Source organism: Chroicocephalus ridibundus, chromosome 4 (assembly GCF_963924245.1).
Source record: "Chroicocephalus ridibundus chromosome 4, bChrRid1.1, whole genome shotgun sequence".
NCBI lineage: Eukaryota > Metazoa > Chordata > Aves > Charadriiformes > Laridae > Chroicocephalus > Chroicocephalus ridibundus.
The window spans coordinates 1218203-1234681 of record NC_086287.1 but is presented as its reverse complement, the minus strand read 5'-3'; the positions used below and the strand labels follow the sequence as shown (position 1 = coordinate 1234681).

General features: G+C 47.2%; 1 protein-coding gene across 4 annotated transcripts in view; it reads right to left on the bottom strand.

Moving 5' to 3' along the window:
* PLCB2 (phospholipase C beta 2) overlaps positions 1-16479 on the bottom strand; it is a 64012-nt gene that overhangs the window by 16523 nt on the left and 31010 nt on the right. For all 4 annotated transcript variants that reach the window (XM_063332800.1, XM_063332798.1, XM_063332799.1 and 1 more), the window contains exons 5-20: positions 15966-16045; positions 15317-15370; positions 12683-12758; positions 11979-12079; positions 11114-11280; positions 10776-10922; positions 10292-10449; positions 8215-8297; positions 7387-7471; positions 5802-5973; positions 4867-4964; positions 4043-4139; positions 2769-2853; positions 2208-2332; positions 994-1148; positions 397-561 (exon numbers count right to left, since the gene is read on the bottom strand). In XM_063332800.1, the coding sequence (XP_063188870.1) occupies positions 397-561; positions 994-1148; positions 2208-2332; positions 2769-2853; positions 4043-4139; positions 4867-4964; positions 5802-5973; positions 7387-7471; positions 8215-8297; positions 10292-10449; positions 10776-10922; positions 11114-11280; positions 11979-12079; positions 12683-12758; positions 15317-15370; positions 15966-16045 (1848 nt within the window). The remainder of the gene's footprint in view (positions 1-396; positions 562-993; positions 1149-2207; positions 2333-2768; positions 2854-4042; positions 4140-4866; positions 4965-5801; positions 5974-7386; positions 7472-8214; positions 8298-10291; positions 10450-10775; positions 10923-11113; positions 11281-11978; positions 12080-12682; positions 12759-15316; positions 15371-15965; positions 16046-16479) is intronic.

Here is a 16479-nt window from a genome sequence, read left to right as displayed (position 1 = left end):
ACACCTGGAAACCTCCCTCTGGTCCCATTACTTCTCCAGTTTGTGTTTCTCATTTACAATTGAACCACAGACATTCAGTTCCTTTCTGCTTCCTGGTGCTTGACATTTTCAAAGCTGATGAGTCAATTCAGTCCGAAGTGCACCACAAATGGGAGACTTGATGCCTGTTATTTCCAGAAACGTCCCCATCGACCCCTTCTCTGTTCAGGGAAATACTGATGGAGGGTTGTTTTGGATATTTTGTTTGGATATTATCTGAGAAAGCGACACCTAACGCCTTGTGTGTTTAAATCCGTGACCGAGATCTCCAGAAGGGAGTCCCTTCTGTTATGCAGTGCTTGTGGCCAGCAGGATCATTAAGGATTCTCTGTCTAAATTACTATCAAATGTAATTACCTTTTCAAAAACAAAAGCCTCCTCTTTCCATACAGGGTTAATAGAATTGGCAGTGGAGGTCAGTTTGGTTCTGTATTTGCGTTTTGTGTCCCTTGGCAACCCAAACAGCTCTACTTCCACATATGTCTTCACACTGCGGTCTGAGAGGAACTGACCAGAGAGTATCTACAAACAAGGAGAATCGGAATTAGCAACTGCTGAAAAGAATAAAAGAGAAGAACCCATCCATACCTTCACCCCAAAGTCACTCTCCCACCCAAAACATCTCTTCTGCTGCAGCTTCCAATCCACAACAGGCTTTTATTTTACCTCCACCCATGTTCCTTCAGCACTTCCTCCAACCTCCTCCCTCCCCATCATCGCAGCCTTGGCTTCTTCTGTGTGGCAGATGCTAATTTTCCATTTTCATGCGATTATGATTAATTTAAAATAGCGAAAAGACTGGGAGTTGCCATGGTAACACTCTCCCACAGGACTCTCGGGGTTCATTTGCCACTAAGAACCGGATAATAAAGAGCGGGGACATAGATGCCAGTTATATACGTGGTGCCAGGAACTGGCTGTCAGGGGAGGAACAGCACTGTGGTTTGTACTTGCCGTGACAGACAGGGTACTTGCCACCACCACATCAATGCGGTCCACAGAGAAGGGGTCAAACTGCTTGTCCGGACGCCGCATGAATTCGTGCTTGAGTAGGTAGCCACACTGGCCATTGAACTCAAACAGAGCCATGTTCTGCTGCATGGGGACATCTGAGATACAGAGGAACACAGTGAGAAAAATTTCTGTGGGACCTCATCAGGTGCCTGGTGTGCCACGAGTGAGCTGAAAGATGCTGTACTTTTACAGCCCCTGCGAGCCAAAGGCTCACAAAGCCATTTCAAAAACTAATTAAGCCTCTCAGCACCCTACAGGGAAAAATATTAAAGCAGCTGCTGTATGAAAGGTAAGCGGTTTGCTTATGATTGCACCCTAACTCATGGGTAGAACTAAATTAAAAATTAGTTTAAGAAGTACCTGCTACTTTTGGGTGTGAAGTAAATAGTTGTCTGAACCCCTCTACTCCTTCCCCCTTTCATTTTGGGTCTCCTCGCAGTCCATCTTCTCCTCTGCCACTTCTCTTGAGAATGCTGCCTTGTGGTTTCTGACCTGTCTTCAGTATGATATCCTCTTTGTAACCCTTCTCTCACTCTCTCCCTTTTTAAGTTGCTTCACGTTTTCTCCTACTGATCCTACAGCTAGTCTCCTACGCTCTCTATACATAAGACATGGAGGAAGGAAGAGGGATAAAGAATAGCTTTCTCTGGAGACTTTTCTTTGTCTCCTTCTCATGCTAGATGTGCATCAAGGCAAGGCCCTTCTTCCCTGTTCAGGTCAAAATACTGGAAATAAACAGCAGAGCAGGCTAGTCCTGTAGCCAGATGGAGCTCTGCCCGCTGCCTCGCAGAAGAGGAAGCAGCTCAGGGGAAGTGGGAGTTTCTGATGCATTTGTGCATATTCTTTAGTCTGACATCACGTTACAGGACAGCCAGAGACAGTACCCAGCCACTGGACGACAGCAAGGCCACCTGTGTGTGTACGCACTAGTGTGTAGGACCAGACACTGCGTGCCAGGCTTGTGCCGGGCCTAGAAAGGTGCTTTTGGTCTCTAGGAGATGGAGTCAAAGCCCATCACCACGCTGGGAGAAGCCACACAGAATAAACGCATTCAGGGAAGCGGCAGCGTTAGGAAATAGCAGCGAAAGAAGAGACAGTGAACATGAGCACACAGCCTCACCCTCTCAGAAGCTGGAGGACAATGCGACACTCACCCATGGTCTGGAAGTTGAGTGCCACCATCTGACAGCCGACGTTCCAGAACATCTGGGGCATGTAATTAGAGGAGTCCATCCGGGTGCCTTTGGGGTAAATCCGGCTCATCTGTCGCTTGTTATATCTACGGTTGCTCTATTGGAAACAAGTCTGGGGCACTCCTTGTGTACCCTGGGGCTACCTCACGTATTCAGATTATGAAAATTGTTTAAGCTCTCCTACCAAATGCTCAGAGCCTTCCAGACAAGAAGAAAGAGAGACCCTGGCAACAACAGGCTCCTTTCCCATACCCCTTCCACTTAAGGACAAGCATCTGGCAGCCTTGGCGTTCACTATAGCAGGATGCATCCTGTCAAGAATCTCTGTGAACAGCCTCCAAAGCCACCCTGGAAGATCCCAGGGAAGTGTCCCACCTGCACACTTTATATCTCTGATGAAGAGTTTACCAGGTCCTGAAACCAGAAGCCAGTTGGATGTGTCTCGGCCTTACCCAAGCATCAGAATTAGCTCTCCTACTCCATACAACCAACTATACTGGACAAAGGCTGCCAAAAGGATACTCTACAAACTGCACGGGGAATTTGGTTAGTAGATCATAAGCCTTCAACTCCGTGAAGGAAGAGATGACATAACTCCGGTTCTTCTCTAGAAACAGAAGATAAGAAAGCATTTAAAAGAAAGGCATGGAATCATAGAACCGCCCAGGTTGGAAGGGACCTTTCAGATCATCGAGTCCAACCATCAGCCTAACTCTGATAAAAACCATCACTAAACCATATCTCTAAGCACCACGTCTACTCGTCTTTTAAATCCCTCCAGGGATCGTGCCACAACCACTGCCCTGGGCAGCCTGTTCCAATGCTTGATAACCCTTTCAGTGTAAAAATTTTTTTCTAATATCCATCCTAAACCTCCCCTGGCACAACTTGAGGCGTGTTCAGCCCCTGTTCTGTGTGTGGGGCCTGATGGACCAGGGAAGCACTTGGCCTGTTTACTCCCACCTTCTACCAGGTACAATTTTCTATCAAGGCAATTTACCTTTCTCTGGTCCCTTGAAAAGGGACTGAAGAATAATACTCCACAAAAGGCAATTTATTTTTACCAGGGAGACAATGGTTGTGCACTACAGGACAGGAACTTCATGCAGTACAGACAGGATGGGCTCGCGAAGTTTAAATGGCAATAATTTTGCCCATCTCTTCCTCGATGTCAGTGACATTTAGAGAATAGCTCCCGCTTGGGAGTTTTAGTTCCAAGTGAATCCAAATATTCAAAGTCTTGAACAAACATCTTTATTTTGACAAGTTTACCCGTCTTCACTGCCCTGTTTTTTTCTTTTTCTTTTCTTTCTTTCATCAAACCAGCTCACTCAAAGCTAGGCCCAAATGTGGCAACTGTTTACAAGCACCTATTGCGTATAAAGAAACTGCGTGCATTTTCAGCGTTCGAGATGTGTCTCTGTCCAGTCACCGCAGAAGAGGAAGGCCAGTCACATATATGAAGAAAAGCTGGGCACGTCCCTTCCCTCAGAAGCAGCAAAGCATGCCCACAGAGACGTCACTGCCCTCTAGGCTGTTTCTTTTCCTCCTCACTCATATAACTGGCAGCAGTATCCGACATAGCCCTGTCTTCTCCTTACCAATTCCTTACTACAGGGAGGAGGACAGAAGGGAAGTGTTTGAGACCATGTGCATGTTGTGTGAGAGAGAGAACACAACAGAAACCGGGTGAAAGCAAGTCACAAAGGCAGGTGGAGAACAGCAGCACCCAAAAGTACTGCTCTCCTGGCTGAACAGAAATACTCGGGATTTTGAAAGGCCTGAGTTTGACTTACGGGCAGAGACTTCAAAGGAGTCAAATTTGATCGGCTGTATGTAATTAACTAGGCTGGACATTTCCTCGTACGCTGTCACTTCCAAACCAGCAGTGCCCTGAGCAGAAAACAAAATCCAAGAGAAGACAGATGGAGAGACCTTTCCAAGAGATGAAACAAAACACACTTGGGCGTCACGATCAAAGAACTCTGGTGGCTGCCCCAGCCAGAGCACACCAGTTCCTTTGGCTTCCTGGTCGTACAATTACATTGTGGGCAGCGTAGTCAGGGGCACAGAGTTTCTAAGTAGCTTGGAAAAAACCTGAAATGAGGCATATGGAGAGGTATCAATATGTAAGAAGCCCAGGACCTCTTTTACCTCGCAGGGCATGGACCCTGGGGCAAACTGGAGACATTGTTTTCCCTTCTCTCTGAGCAATACTAGGCAGATGGAAATAGGAAATGGATTTTTTTTTTATTCAAGGGAATGCAGATCTCCTCCTCCCCCCTTCAGCAGAAGCACTTCATGTTTTGCTAACTACTTTTATCAGACTAAGGCTAAGAATCACCAAACAGCTTGAAGGCAAGCAATTATCTCCAAATCATGCAGAATATCAACGGCAGAGTCAGAAATAATCACTCTTCTGCCATATTCTCTATGCTAGCAACATCATTTCTCTTACTCAGTTTCTCCTGCAAAAATCGTGTTGCATGGGAAAAGGAAAGCCCCCGACTGGCCATAGCGCTGCATTTTGGGTTCATCTCTATTCAATGTGGTCAGGCCCCAGAGAAAACTGGAGGCCAGAAAAACCCCAGAAAAGGAACAGAAACAACAGTGACAGTACCTCATCTGACTGCATCTTTTTAATTTCCTCTTCATCCAGGTTTCCGAGATGTTCATCCTCGTCCTCTGGTTCCTCTTCAACCACATCACCTGCCCAGACTAACACACACAGCCCACATCAGCACTACGGATCAGTAGCACACTGAGACAAGACACTGCGGATTGCTAGCAATGGGGAGCTCTGCAAAACCTCACAATCAAGTCCTGCAGGACCAAGAAGTGGAAGAATCATACAATTTTATTAGCCAAATCCAAACAGGAACCAGCACACTCAAGAGACCAAATCATTCCTCCTGCAGGCTTCCCTCATACCCCAGGAGTGACAACCACAGCGCTGTTTTCCCCACCAAGATCACACACATTCATGGGAATAAATGGCCATTTCTAGGTGCTCTGTAGTGGCGCTCAGCTTGTCTTCAATGACTTTATGTGCTCCTACCATGACAGGGACTGAAAATTCACTGGTTCTACCACAGGCTCCCTGAGCCCAAGAGGTGACAGCCTCGAGACTGGAGGAGGGGAGGAAGGTGGGGCTTAAGGTTCTATAAACCTTCACGAACCTCACAGTGAAGAAATAGGCCATGGTGAATTTGTGGTTATCAGAGAGCTACAAGCAGTAAAAAATTATCCATCATCAAGCCAACAGCCGGTGTGTATCAACGAATTACCAACTCATGCAGCCATGTGACTTCGAGCAGGCTGAAGAGTCGACTGATGGGCAGGGCATACGCTGATTGCCTCTTTTGGTTGGAATGAAGCGTTTAAAAATATTCTGAAGATTTAATTTCTCTTCGAAGCTTACGCTGCTTCTTGAGATAACTGAATTAGTGACTAGTACTGGCTTGCCTCAAGCTAGTATTGGGTGATTTGGAAAGTCTCCAGGGGGCTAAACTTGCTCATCTAGCTATACTAGTCCCATTTCCCCTTCAGACATACCAGTATCTTCAGCATCCGTTGGCATTGGCTGCTCAGTGATTTCTGGTTCCACATTCCTCCCTTTCTTCAAAGAGTTCTGCCTCTTCCCAGATACAGATTGTTTCTTTTTGTTCTTAATCAAGATTTTCCCTAAGAGATCCTTAGGACTTGGCAAAGGAATTCCAGGCTTCAGCTGCAACAGATAAACTTCATACTGAATTTTCATCACGAAGACAGAATACAAACACTCATCTCTCCTGTCCCTCCCAGTATCATTCCTCTGGCCATTTACTGGTACACGGACACATCTCTCACCCACTGTATTCTTTAATTTCCCCATCTGCCAGTGTACCCCACTATATCTATGTGATTTTTTCCTAAGTCTTCACCTTCAGTTTCAGACCAGCATTTTGCACCTCTCAGCCCTCTCATGTTCTGCTGCCTGCACTTGCCACGCTGTTCCCAGCCACCCATCCTGCACCTCAGCTAAAAAAACATCTACGTGGCCTGAAGGCATCCACACACCTCTGGCTTTCACATTCCACGTGTTTCTCTCCTTATCCCAGAGCCTCAGTCCTAGAGCAGCACTCGGGCCATATTTAAACACTCTGCCTGCAGCAGATTTGAGAGAAAGATCCCAGAGTAGGTGGCTCAAGACAAGGATGCGTGACTCAGACTGCTTCTCGACCTACACTCCCTGCACAGATAGCCACAGGCCTGTTCATAATTTAGCTAATACCCTGAACTGTTTCTCCTCGCCCCGGCCCTTGTTTCTCCCCATTGCCTGCACAAGGACATGGGTCTGGGCAGTGGGCAACTGCTGGTTTGCTCACTGTTTCCTTTCAGCTCTTCTTTTGATCTTGGTGCTTGAAAATGGGTGCTTGGGCTATGTGTCTCAGCTACCCCCTCCACCACGTAAACCAAGGAACTGCCTCACGCTTTGCAGAACACAGGCACCGCCCGTTATCTGCAAATCAGTGTCCGTTCACGAGGCAACTGAAGTAGCAATGTGCATGGGGATCACCGAAGATGTCATTGTGTCCCCAAAAATACACGCTTGTACAAATAAGCTGTTGACTAGGGACAAGCAGATCGGGAGCTTTACTCAGCTACTCTTGAGCACACAGCTGTGTGTGTCTCTGACCTGCCCACCTCTGCCGGGAAGAGAGTGTTTCCAGGTTGGTAACAGGAATTGAGAAGCACTGGTAGGAAGAGCCTGAAATGCTACTAAGCCCTTCTTCCTGTTTTTTTCCAAAGTAAATGCTGGCAGACAGATTTGAAACAGTTCTGTGTACAAAAATACACTGACTCATCTTGGTACACCGGGTCCGACTTGGTTACCTAGGGCTCCGTTTCCAAAGTCACTCAGGTCACAGAAGGTTAAATAAGCGCAGAATCAGGGAAGTTCCCAGGAAAACCTCTGCGACTGGGAGGTCTTCCATCCACTGACTATGCTGCTCACCCCGATGAACCAGGTTTATTTGTCCATGGCATCATCTTCTCTTTCACTGTCCTTGTATCTGTTGTGGCATCTCCTGGCACCAGGAGTGACTGGTTTTTTCCAGAAAGACCTCTCCACTAGCCTCCTTCCCCAGCTTCCACTTACTGGGTATTTTTCCAGTGGCTCTGTCAGCAGCATATCTCCAAATATGGTTCGGCAGTACTCAGCCATCTTCGCCTGCTGCTTGGGCCTGATGAACAAAGAGATCAAGCAGGAGTGAACAGGAAAACAGATACGCAAATCCAGAGCTTAGCATGAACAATCATCTCGAGAGCAGTGTACTCTACCTAGAAAACCACCTCTTGCCTTCACTCAGACAGCTATGCAGATTTTGAATCACAGAACCATAGAACGGTTTGGGTGGGAAGGGACCTTAAAGATCATCTTGTTCCAAACCCCTGCCCTGGGCAGGGACACCTCCCACCAGCCCAGGTTGCTCCAAGCCCCGTCCAACCTGGCCTTGAACCCCTCCAGGGATGGGGCAGCCACAGCTTCTCTGGGCAACCTGGGCCAGGGGCTCACCCCCCTCACAGCAAAGAATTTCTGCCTCAGATCTCACCTAAATCTCCCCTCTCTCAGTGTAAAACCCTTCCTCTTCGTCCTACTGCTACAAAGAGTCCCTCCCCATCCCTCCTGCAGGCCCCCTTCAGGTACTCGAAGGACTTGAAGTTCCTTCCCAGGCCGACTCCCATGTGTTCATACTCTGCCATCCCGAACTACAAGGCTGCACAAGTGTGGTCACTCTCACTCTGCAGCTTGTGGCTCATCTTTCAACTCTGACCCACCGTCAGTTGCTTCAGAAACCTCAACTGATGTTTCATTTCAGCTCAGGCTCCCACTGACAACCCAGCAGCCCTTGCCCGCACGCTTTCTGCTCTGGACAACAGAGAACACAATTCTCCCACATCTGGTCCCCAATCCCCAGATACTCACGAGTCCACGTGGTTCTCAAAGGACAGGATGACAGGGTAGAGAGATGTTTTAAAAGCACTTTCTGCAATGGCCTCAATGGCATCCTAAAGGAGAAGCGATGGTCAGAGAAAAGATCAGCACTCATGAATAAGAGCCACGCAGCTGATCTCCCACTGAATGCGCCCCCAAGTTTCAGATCTCCAAAATGATCACTGTCAGGGGCTTCTCTTTAACGTAACTAATCTCCCAGTAAGAAATTACTTCTTTTCATATCTGCACAGATTGAAACATGAGAAATGTCTTCTCTTCATATCTGCACAGATTTCTAGCTCCAGAGGATACAAAATGCAGCTAAACTCAATAGCTCGCATAAAAGAACAAAAAAAAAAGCTGAAGATGTAAGAATATGAGGTTTTATTTTTCTTACTATTCTTCTATAGTTTAGTGTGTATATAAATGAATGTGAAATCATCTAGCCGCCGAGGCAAGGCACTGCCACATGCACTTTGAACTGGCAGAAAAAGGCGTATGCAGCACCAGATTAAACTGCTTCAAACTCTATTTATACTTATCTCTGAGCCTGTCCGATTTTCTATCATTTCACCTGCTTACAAAATCCTTCTGTCTAGCAGCAGAGAAAACTGGAATCTTCAGGAACCAGCAGTGCTGACATTTCAAATGCAAATACCATGGAAACATTCTCAGCATTAATGATGTATGAAAAAATAATCATATTTTCCCCAAGCCCCCTGTTAAACTGCCACAAACTTTCCACTATCTTCTTTTCGGTGCTGCTAATCGACATGGCAAAGATGTGTCATTTGCTCCTTTGCAATGACAGTCCCCTACTCGCCCCCAAATCCTGGTTCAGCCACGATCTCAGCACGGAGGGAGGCTGCCACAGCTGCTCCTCCACGGACCACTTGGACTTTCTATCGCAGAAACCTGCAAGGCTCAGAGGAGGGGAAGCTACAGAAAAAGCTACTAAAAGGCCACCCGCAATGGTAGAAAAGGGAGGGAGGTGTGGAGGGAAAGATCTACGTATTATGTAAAACTCAAACCTGGGCACAGGCTGCGTTAACACGTTATAATTTCCTTGAGGTGCAGTCACATGCTTTAGCAGAGCTCTGCAATTACAGCAGCTACAGCTGTCATTATTTCCCCCGTCTGTAGTGAGCTGCTGTGCAGAAAGCAGCAGTGGTACTACAGGATTTGGGAAATTACTGACACTGAATATGACAAGATCTCTGATCTCTCTTAAGGACTGGGTTTTTTTTCCCCACATAAATATTTTAGTAATAGTGAAGCATGGGAACTGGGGAAAAGATATGGAATAAGAATAAATAGCTTTAAAAAGAATCTAAAGTGACTCTGCCTGTTGGCAGCAGCTGTGTAAAGGAGTGCAGAAAAAGTAAGTGTGATGCATTGATTTTGAACCTGCAAGCTGTTCGGAACTTCTGTGGTTAAATGCCCTGTATTTCCAAGGGAAAAGCAGGCTTTGCACTGTGTTTCTGGGAGCTGAATCCTCAGGGAAGCCATCTGCCCAGCATGCGAGAGGGCAGCTGCTCCACTGAACACATTCTACGCACTCATGTAATTAGGAAGTAATTGAAACCTGTTCCTCCAAAGCACCACCATGTGAGGCTGTAAGCCACAGAAACCTGCTGTAGACCACATAGAAGATAAACTCATTTCAATTATTTGTTTTCTAAAAGTCATCTTGTTTGTTTCTCTGATGTGCATCTATCCATAAATCCACCGTTCTCATGCAACCTTCTGTCCATACGTCCATCTTGCTACACAGCCCATCGCTTCTACCCCCGCATTTCCCGCATTCATTCATCTTCATCCGGCTAACAACCTCTCTTCTGGTCCTCCCACTCCAAAAACGTACACAAGCTCCAACCTATTGCATCTTTGCTCATCTTTCATTCTATCTACACATTCATTCACTTGTCATCTTGCTGTCAGTCTTTCCTCTCAAACATCTTTGCCCTCAGCCCATCCATTTGACAGTTCCCTCCGCCGGCCTCCTCCAACAGAGATCAGTCTAAAACCAAGCAGGGGAAAGCGTGTATGGAGAAAACTCTTGCCATACCTTGAAGAGGATCTCAGTTGTCATAGTGAACCCGTGAGTGATGATCGGCTCCTCATCCGGGGGACGGCCCTTCCAGCAATCCAGCTCCACGCAGCGGCAGCCAGCCAGCAGCGTCTGGCGATACATTTCAGGAGACGAGATACCAGAAAACTGCCCAGCTGGAGGAGAGCAGAGGCTCGACATTAGCTATTCACGTGGGACAGTTTCTGCATAAACAGGAGCACCAGAACTCCCTGCCACCCCTGAGCAGGTGTACGTGGCAAACTGACAGGATGTTTTCGGTTACGGGGTGACATTTCTTCTTCTTACACAGCACTTAAGTGGCAAGCTCCTCCGAGTGCACTGCAGCCCCTGGCCCTCCAAACCTCAGGGCAGCTACATCTGCCCGACTGATTGCCAGCCCGACTGATTGCCAGCCTCACTCATCCCGCCGGTGGTGGCACGTACGTGTTGGCGCGGAGGCAGACCCCGGAACTGCCCATACCTGTTAAATACGTGTTGTGTGATGAATTGATGAAGTAGTGTGAGAGCGGCTGGGTCATGTCCTGGTACAGCACCAATTTGTCCAGTGCTATCACGTTGTTCTCAGGGCCACAAAGAAACCAGACCATCCCCTCTGGAGACAACTGCCCTACACGGAAAACAAAGCTGTTAATAGTATCGAACAAACATGGTTCTGGCACCTCCTTGCCGGGGCATTGCAACACAGTGAGAATCAAGCCAATTGCTCCCCTGGGAACGTCAGGGTAGCAGAAGGTGCGAGATCCTCTGCTATTTTCATACTACCTCTATAGCAAGACTTTTGGGCTGAACAAGACTCACCTCTCTGGATGTTAATCCCGCTGGGCTCGTACTTCTCTATCAGGCTCTGCACCTGCTCAGGTTTGGCTGGTGGGAAAAGGATGTCGTTGAGGCGAGAGTCTCGCTGCTTCTTATTGATAAACTTTGCCAAGTGCTCCTTGGTCATGTAGGGCTTTGCTTTTAAATGGCTGAGGTGAGAGAATTACAGAGGAGCAGAGGTAAGGCCTATGTATTACCCAGACAACCTTTTCACAAGAGAGAGACTGGTGCTCCCTCAGGTTTAGCAATGGGTGTCCGCCTGCCTGGGTGCACAAATTTCTGTTTTGTCTACATTTCTTCCCGTAAGCGATGCTTCCCACTGTGGCCTTTCTTCTTCCTAACTAATTCAGTACTGTGGCGAGGTTGTGCCGAGGGGAGCTCAAAGCGTATTTTGAGTCTCTGACTTGAACTCTAAAGGGACCTACATTTCAGAGCACACAATTGCTTGCCCTGTGAAATCAGGTCCATTTAAGAAGTCACAGATTTACCTACTTGGAAAAAAGGTCCCCTTCTGCTTGTGCAGATCTATGGTTTTCACACTGTACGTGGCCTTGTCTGAGGCCAGCCACAAGCAGTATCACGCTAGCATGATGTAGTGTTGAGCTGGAATCAGCCCTCCTGATGGTGACAGTTAAGTGTCCCTGCAGCACAGTGAGGCCTCAGCCTTTTTATTCAGGCTGTGAGAGAAAGCGTTAAGTGCACTGGCACCGTTTTGTGTTCTGGGTTCTTGCCCATCTAAGGCTTGAGATCAGACAAACCACACAGCGTAAAATCCCTTGCCTCTCGTTTTTGCCTGTCTTTCACCACAAGAGATCGAGTTCTCTGCTGTGGCTCGAGGGAAACTTACTGTGAGGTAAATATCTCATCAATCTCAGGCCGTGGGCACAGATTCATGAGGAAAGTCTTATACACCGTCTCAGGGAAGTCCTCTGGGTTGATGGCATCATTCTGAGAACGCAATGAAGACATGTCAGTATCCCAAACCCAGGACGGCTTTCACCCCTCCATTAGCACCCGCAGCCCAGCACTTGTTTGTGATGATGCAAGACAGCGGCTGGAACACCCGGCAAGGTGCTCAGGGAAGAACAGATGGGGTGGAGAAGCACCATAATGCCCTATTTCAGAACGGACAGTTATTTAAACTGTCCCTTGGTGCCTCTTGTGTGACGGTGTAGGCTAAAGGCTGATGCAGTGGTAGGAGCTGTCAGAGGCCTGGATTGTACTCTCTGGGTTGGGAGAAGCACCAAGATTAACCATCAGATCTGTTGCTTCTAAGAGCAGACAGTGAAACAGGCAGAAGGAAACGTGCTGCTTCTTGTGCCACGGTGCAAGTGATGGAGTCGCAAGCGTTACCGCAATACAAACAGCAAGAACCGATGCTAGCAGGCCTGCAGTTAGGCATAGCAGCTAGTGGTAAGGAAAAGGTTTCACAGCAACTAAGAGCAACTGGGCTGATGATTTTTTTTCATAGCAAAGAGCATCATAGTCAGGGCAGGCAAAAAGATTATTCTCAAACTAGCGAGACCTTTGGCTACCTAGCGAAACCCTTACCTTGCCCTTTGGAAGATGACAAGCGCTTAATGCTGCTTCCACCCTCTTCCTGTCTGCAGGAAACATCTGAAAAATACTGAGCCGACAGGGAAAAAAGAAATTACTGCAATGTAGCAGAAGTGAAGTCGGAAGGCCTGGGTTTGTGTGGCTGGGAGCTGCAGCCAGAGCGCAAGACACTCAAAAAGCACAGCAAAGGAGCCCGACAAGAAAACTGTAAACATGAACCAGAGAAGAAAGACAGTGTTTCTCCAAGGGAGTAACTGACGTACCGAGTCTTATAAACCTACAATGGACTTTTTGACTGCTGCCTTAATACAGAAGTTCTGCATTTCTGCTATGGACTCTAAGAGTCCTGTCACTAACTTGCATCAGCTTACTCTTGAAATCCCTCTTCACTGTCCTTCCCCTGCCCCTCTTGCGATAGCAGTCTCGTGCCACGAATTCCCCAGGACGCTTCCCCCCACAAGACACTATCCCATGCGGTAGCTGGCATTAGCAAGGAATAACTTTGCTGTCAAGACAACATTCAAAAAAAGCAAACAAACATTGTGCGCATTTGCTGCTTTGAAAGAATTTTCTGGAACCAAAGGCTTTCCAGGAACTGAAGGAACAAACTCATTACACAGGCAAAGCAGCTGGTGTACTACATGGTGGAAGCACAAAAGCCTGCTGCTGCAGAAACCAAAGCTCCAGTTTAGAAAGCTGGGTACTGGTCTGCAGGGCAGAATTCACTGGGACAAGGCTTCAGCGTAAAGCAATCTCTTTGCTGCACTACGGAACAGTAACAATAATGCAACTCTCCCTACTTCCAGAATACCCCAGTCAGCAGCAGTGAGGTCTCCTCCGTGGATAAATTTAGATGGCAGCTCTATTAAGCTCCTGGCATCACAGGTGCTCACAGCCAAAAAGGGGAACAAAAAGTGCCAAATGTGTTGACAGGTGGAAAACTGTTCAGTGGGAGCTGCAGCGGATTTATGCAAACTCGGTGCATATTGGTTCCCAAGCTGCCCTTTGCAAGGCAAAAATTGCAGCACCCTTGTTATGATTCAAAAGGGATTTAAATGTCCAAAGAGAAAGCAGATGCTCAGTGGAATTTTCAGAAGAATTCAGACGTGGAGTTTTTAAAGCCTTACATATACCTGCACCTGGAGACGCTGAATAATTTTAGAAATCTGGCTCTTAATCTGGACTATTTAATGGTCTAATGCTTTGCACAGTAAAGCATTTTTAGCACTCTGCAAGAAAGGCAGGACAGAGCATTGAAAAGAGGTACAGCCTGTACCAGATATTTTTTCTAGCTTATTTCAGAAGAATAAGCTGTTTTCTCTCTGCAGTAATGCTACCTTGCTTGCATTTTAAAGATCAATTCAAAGTACTCTTCCCTAGTGTGAGTTATTCATTAAAGACCTATACATTTTTAAAAGCCCTTTGATGAATACGCTGGTTTCTGACAGAATGAAATTCTGCTGGTTGCTGGTTTAGAAAACAAACAACAAAAAATGTTTCTTGTTGAATATCGATCAACCATCCAGGAGCCCATTTAGCCAGCACAGATTTAATCTAGAATCGTTCTGCAATATAACACGCAGTAGGTAGCGTATTTATTACAGGTGATTAGCGCTTGCCTCTTGCGATGCTGTAACACAGCACAAACCTAGAAGCAGAGTGGTTCAAAACCTCGCAGTGAACACCCACAAATGCACTGTCTGCAGGTCCTTATTCTTAAAACAAATGATGCACCCAAAAGGGAATTCAACAAGGCAGGGCAGCCTTTTGTCGCTCTGTGAGGCGGATGAATCAACACGGAGGAGTCAGAGGATGAGCCATGGAGGGATTTTACTAGGGAAGACATGGAGTGGCACAAAATCAATTCTAGACTCATGCCAAGCAGTGCAGGGGAGAAGTAACAGGCTGGTCTTTGCTTCAGCAAAGCGGCCTTGGCGTATTCTAGTGGCAGCGCTACCCTGATGCGCAAGGCCAACCCTGGGGACAGCGAAGGGCAAATCTCCACTGTTCTGTACTTGAACCAGCATTAACGTTGGCCCAGAGGTCTGCCCTCAAAGGCGTTTCCCTCTTATGCATATCCAGAGCAAAGACTAAGGGCAGCGGAATTACACCAGCGGAGAACGGCTGTAGCAGTCACATGTGAAGAAAGAAGCCAAGCGAAAGCAAGGGACCCCTACCTTCAGGCTACCTGGGGAGCCAAGTAAAGAGTTCTCCCAACACAGAACTCCTTATATGAAAGGCAAAAGGAGCCCTACGCATCATCCACCTTTCAACTCAGGTTTGCAAAACGATCCGTCATCAGAATTTTACCAAAGTTGCTTAGTTTTGTTGTTTACTTCTCGGTAATAGCCAGGAAGCGAAATCCATGGCTGTTTTATGGCAATTTCTTGCTGTAGATGAAGGCCACAAAAGGTCTCCTTTCCAGACCCAAATTATGTCCCAGGCCCTTCCTTGGGGGGAACCTAGGTGCAGCAGGAGTCCTCTCATGGCCTGAATCCGGAGGGAATGATCTCTACCTCTTAGGTGCAGAAAGAGTAGGCAGCTGAAGCCACTGGGCAACCATCCTCTTACCAGCTGCTCTGCCTTTAGTCTGACTGAGCACCCAATAAAACAAACACCCGTACTCACTTCCTGACAGGAATCTTTCCCTCTGCATTAAGCTGCATCTTCAGCTTCACCAGGCTGTGAAAAAAGACAAGATTATGAAAATGCACTTGTACAATCTTAGAGGTCCTACTAAGTAAGGAGAAAGAAAAAATATGCAGTTGGGAGTTAACTAAAATCAGGGCCCTCCAATCCATCATAACCTCAGACAGAACCTGTTCCTGTTTCTTTGTAAGGAGAAGCAGACAAATTATAAGAGCTTAGGTATCAGAAAGATTCCGCTGAAATGTAAGATACAGATAGAAGATAACAATATCTCCTATTATTTAGCGTTCCTCAGCGATCCCAGGCTGCCAACCGAACAATATTACAGAGCAAAGAAAACGAGGCAGCACTTTGTTGGGGTGAGTTCTGTGACTGCAGGGGCTCAGAATTGCAGTTTGTGTAATACCACATGTGTTTGACTCAAGCACTTCTGGGACAGTCGGTTGTCATGCAACATATGGCCTGACTACCAACGCCCTACCTGTGCCCTGGGGCTCCTGAGCTGACACAGGACTTGTTTTGGAGGCTGCCGAAGGCCCTGGAGCTAAGAACCTTTTTCTTTCTAGTATAGACAGAAAGGGCAGCACAGGAACTTTTAAGAGAACAACTTTTGTCAGAAATCACTTACATTTTCTCTAGGAAGGTGTACCGAGAAGCGTTGTATGTGAGGGGATTCCGAACAATGGCCATAATATCCTCAGCCCAGCTCTGTGAACACAAGGCAGAGGCGGTTGGGCATTATGGAACTGCACCAAGAAGTTCACAGCAACAAACATGGAAAGGGCACAGAACCATAGAATGGTTTGGGTTGGAAGGGACCTTAGAGATCATCTTGTTCCAACTCCCCTGCCCTGGGCAGGGACACCTCCCTCCAGCCCAGGTTGCTCCAAGCCCCGTCCAACCTGGCCTTGAACCCCTCCAGGGATGGGGCAGCCACAGCTTCTCTGGGCAACCTGGGCCAGGGGCTCACCACCCCCATAGTAAAAAATTTTCTTCCTTACATCCACTCTAATCTACCCTTTTTCAGTTTAAAAACGTTATCCCTTGTCCTGTCACTACAGGCCTCAGTAAAAAGGCCTGTCCTGATGCTTCTGGGCTCCAAATCGCACAACTGTGCCCTGAGCTTGCCTATATCGTCTTCC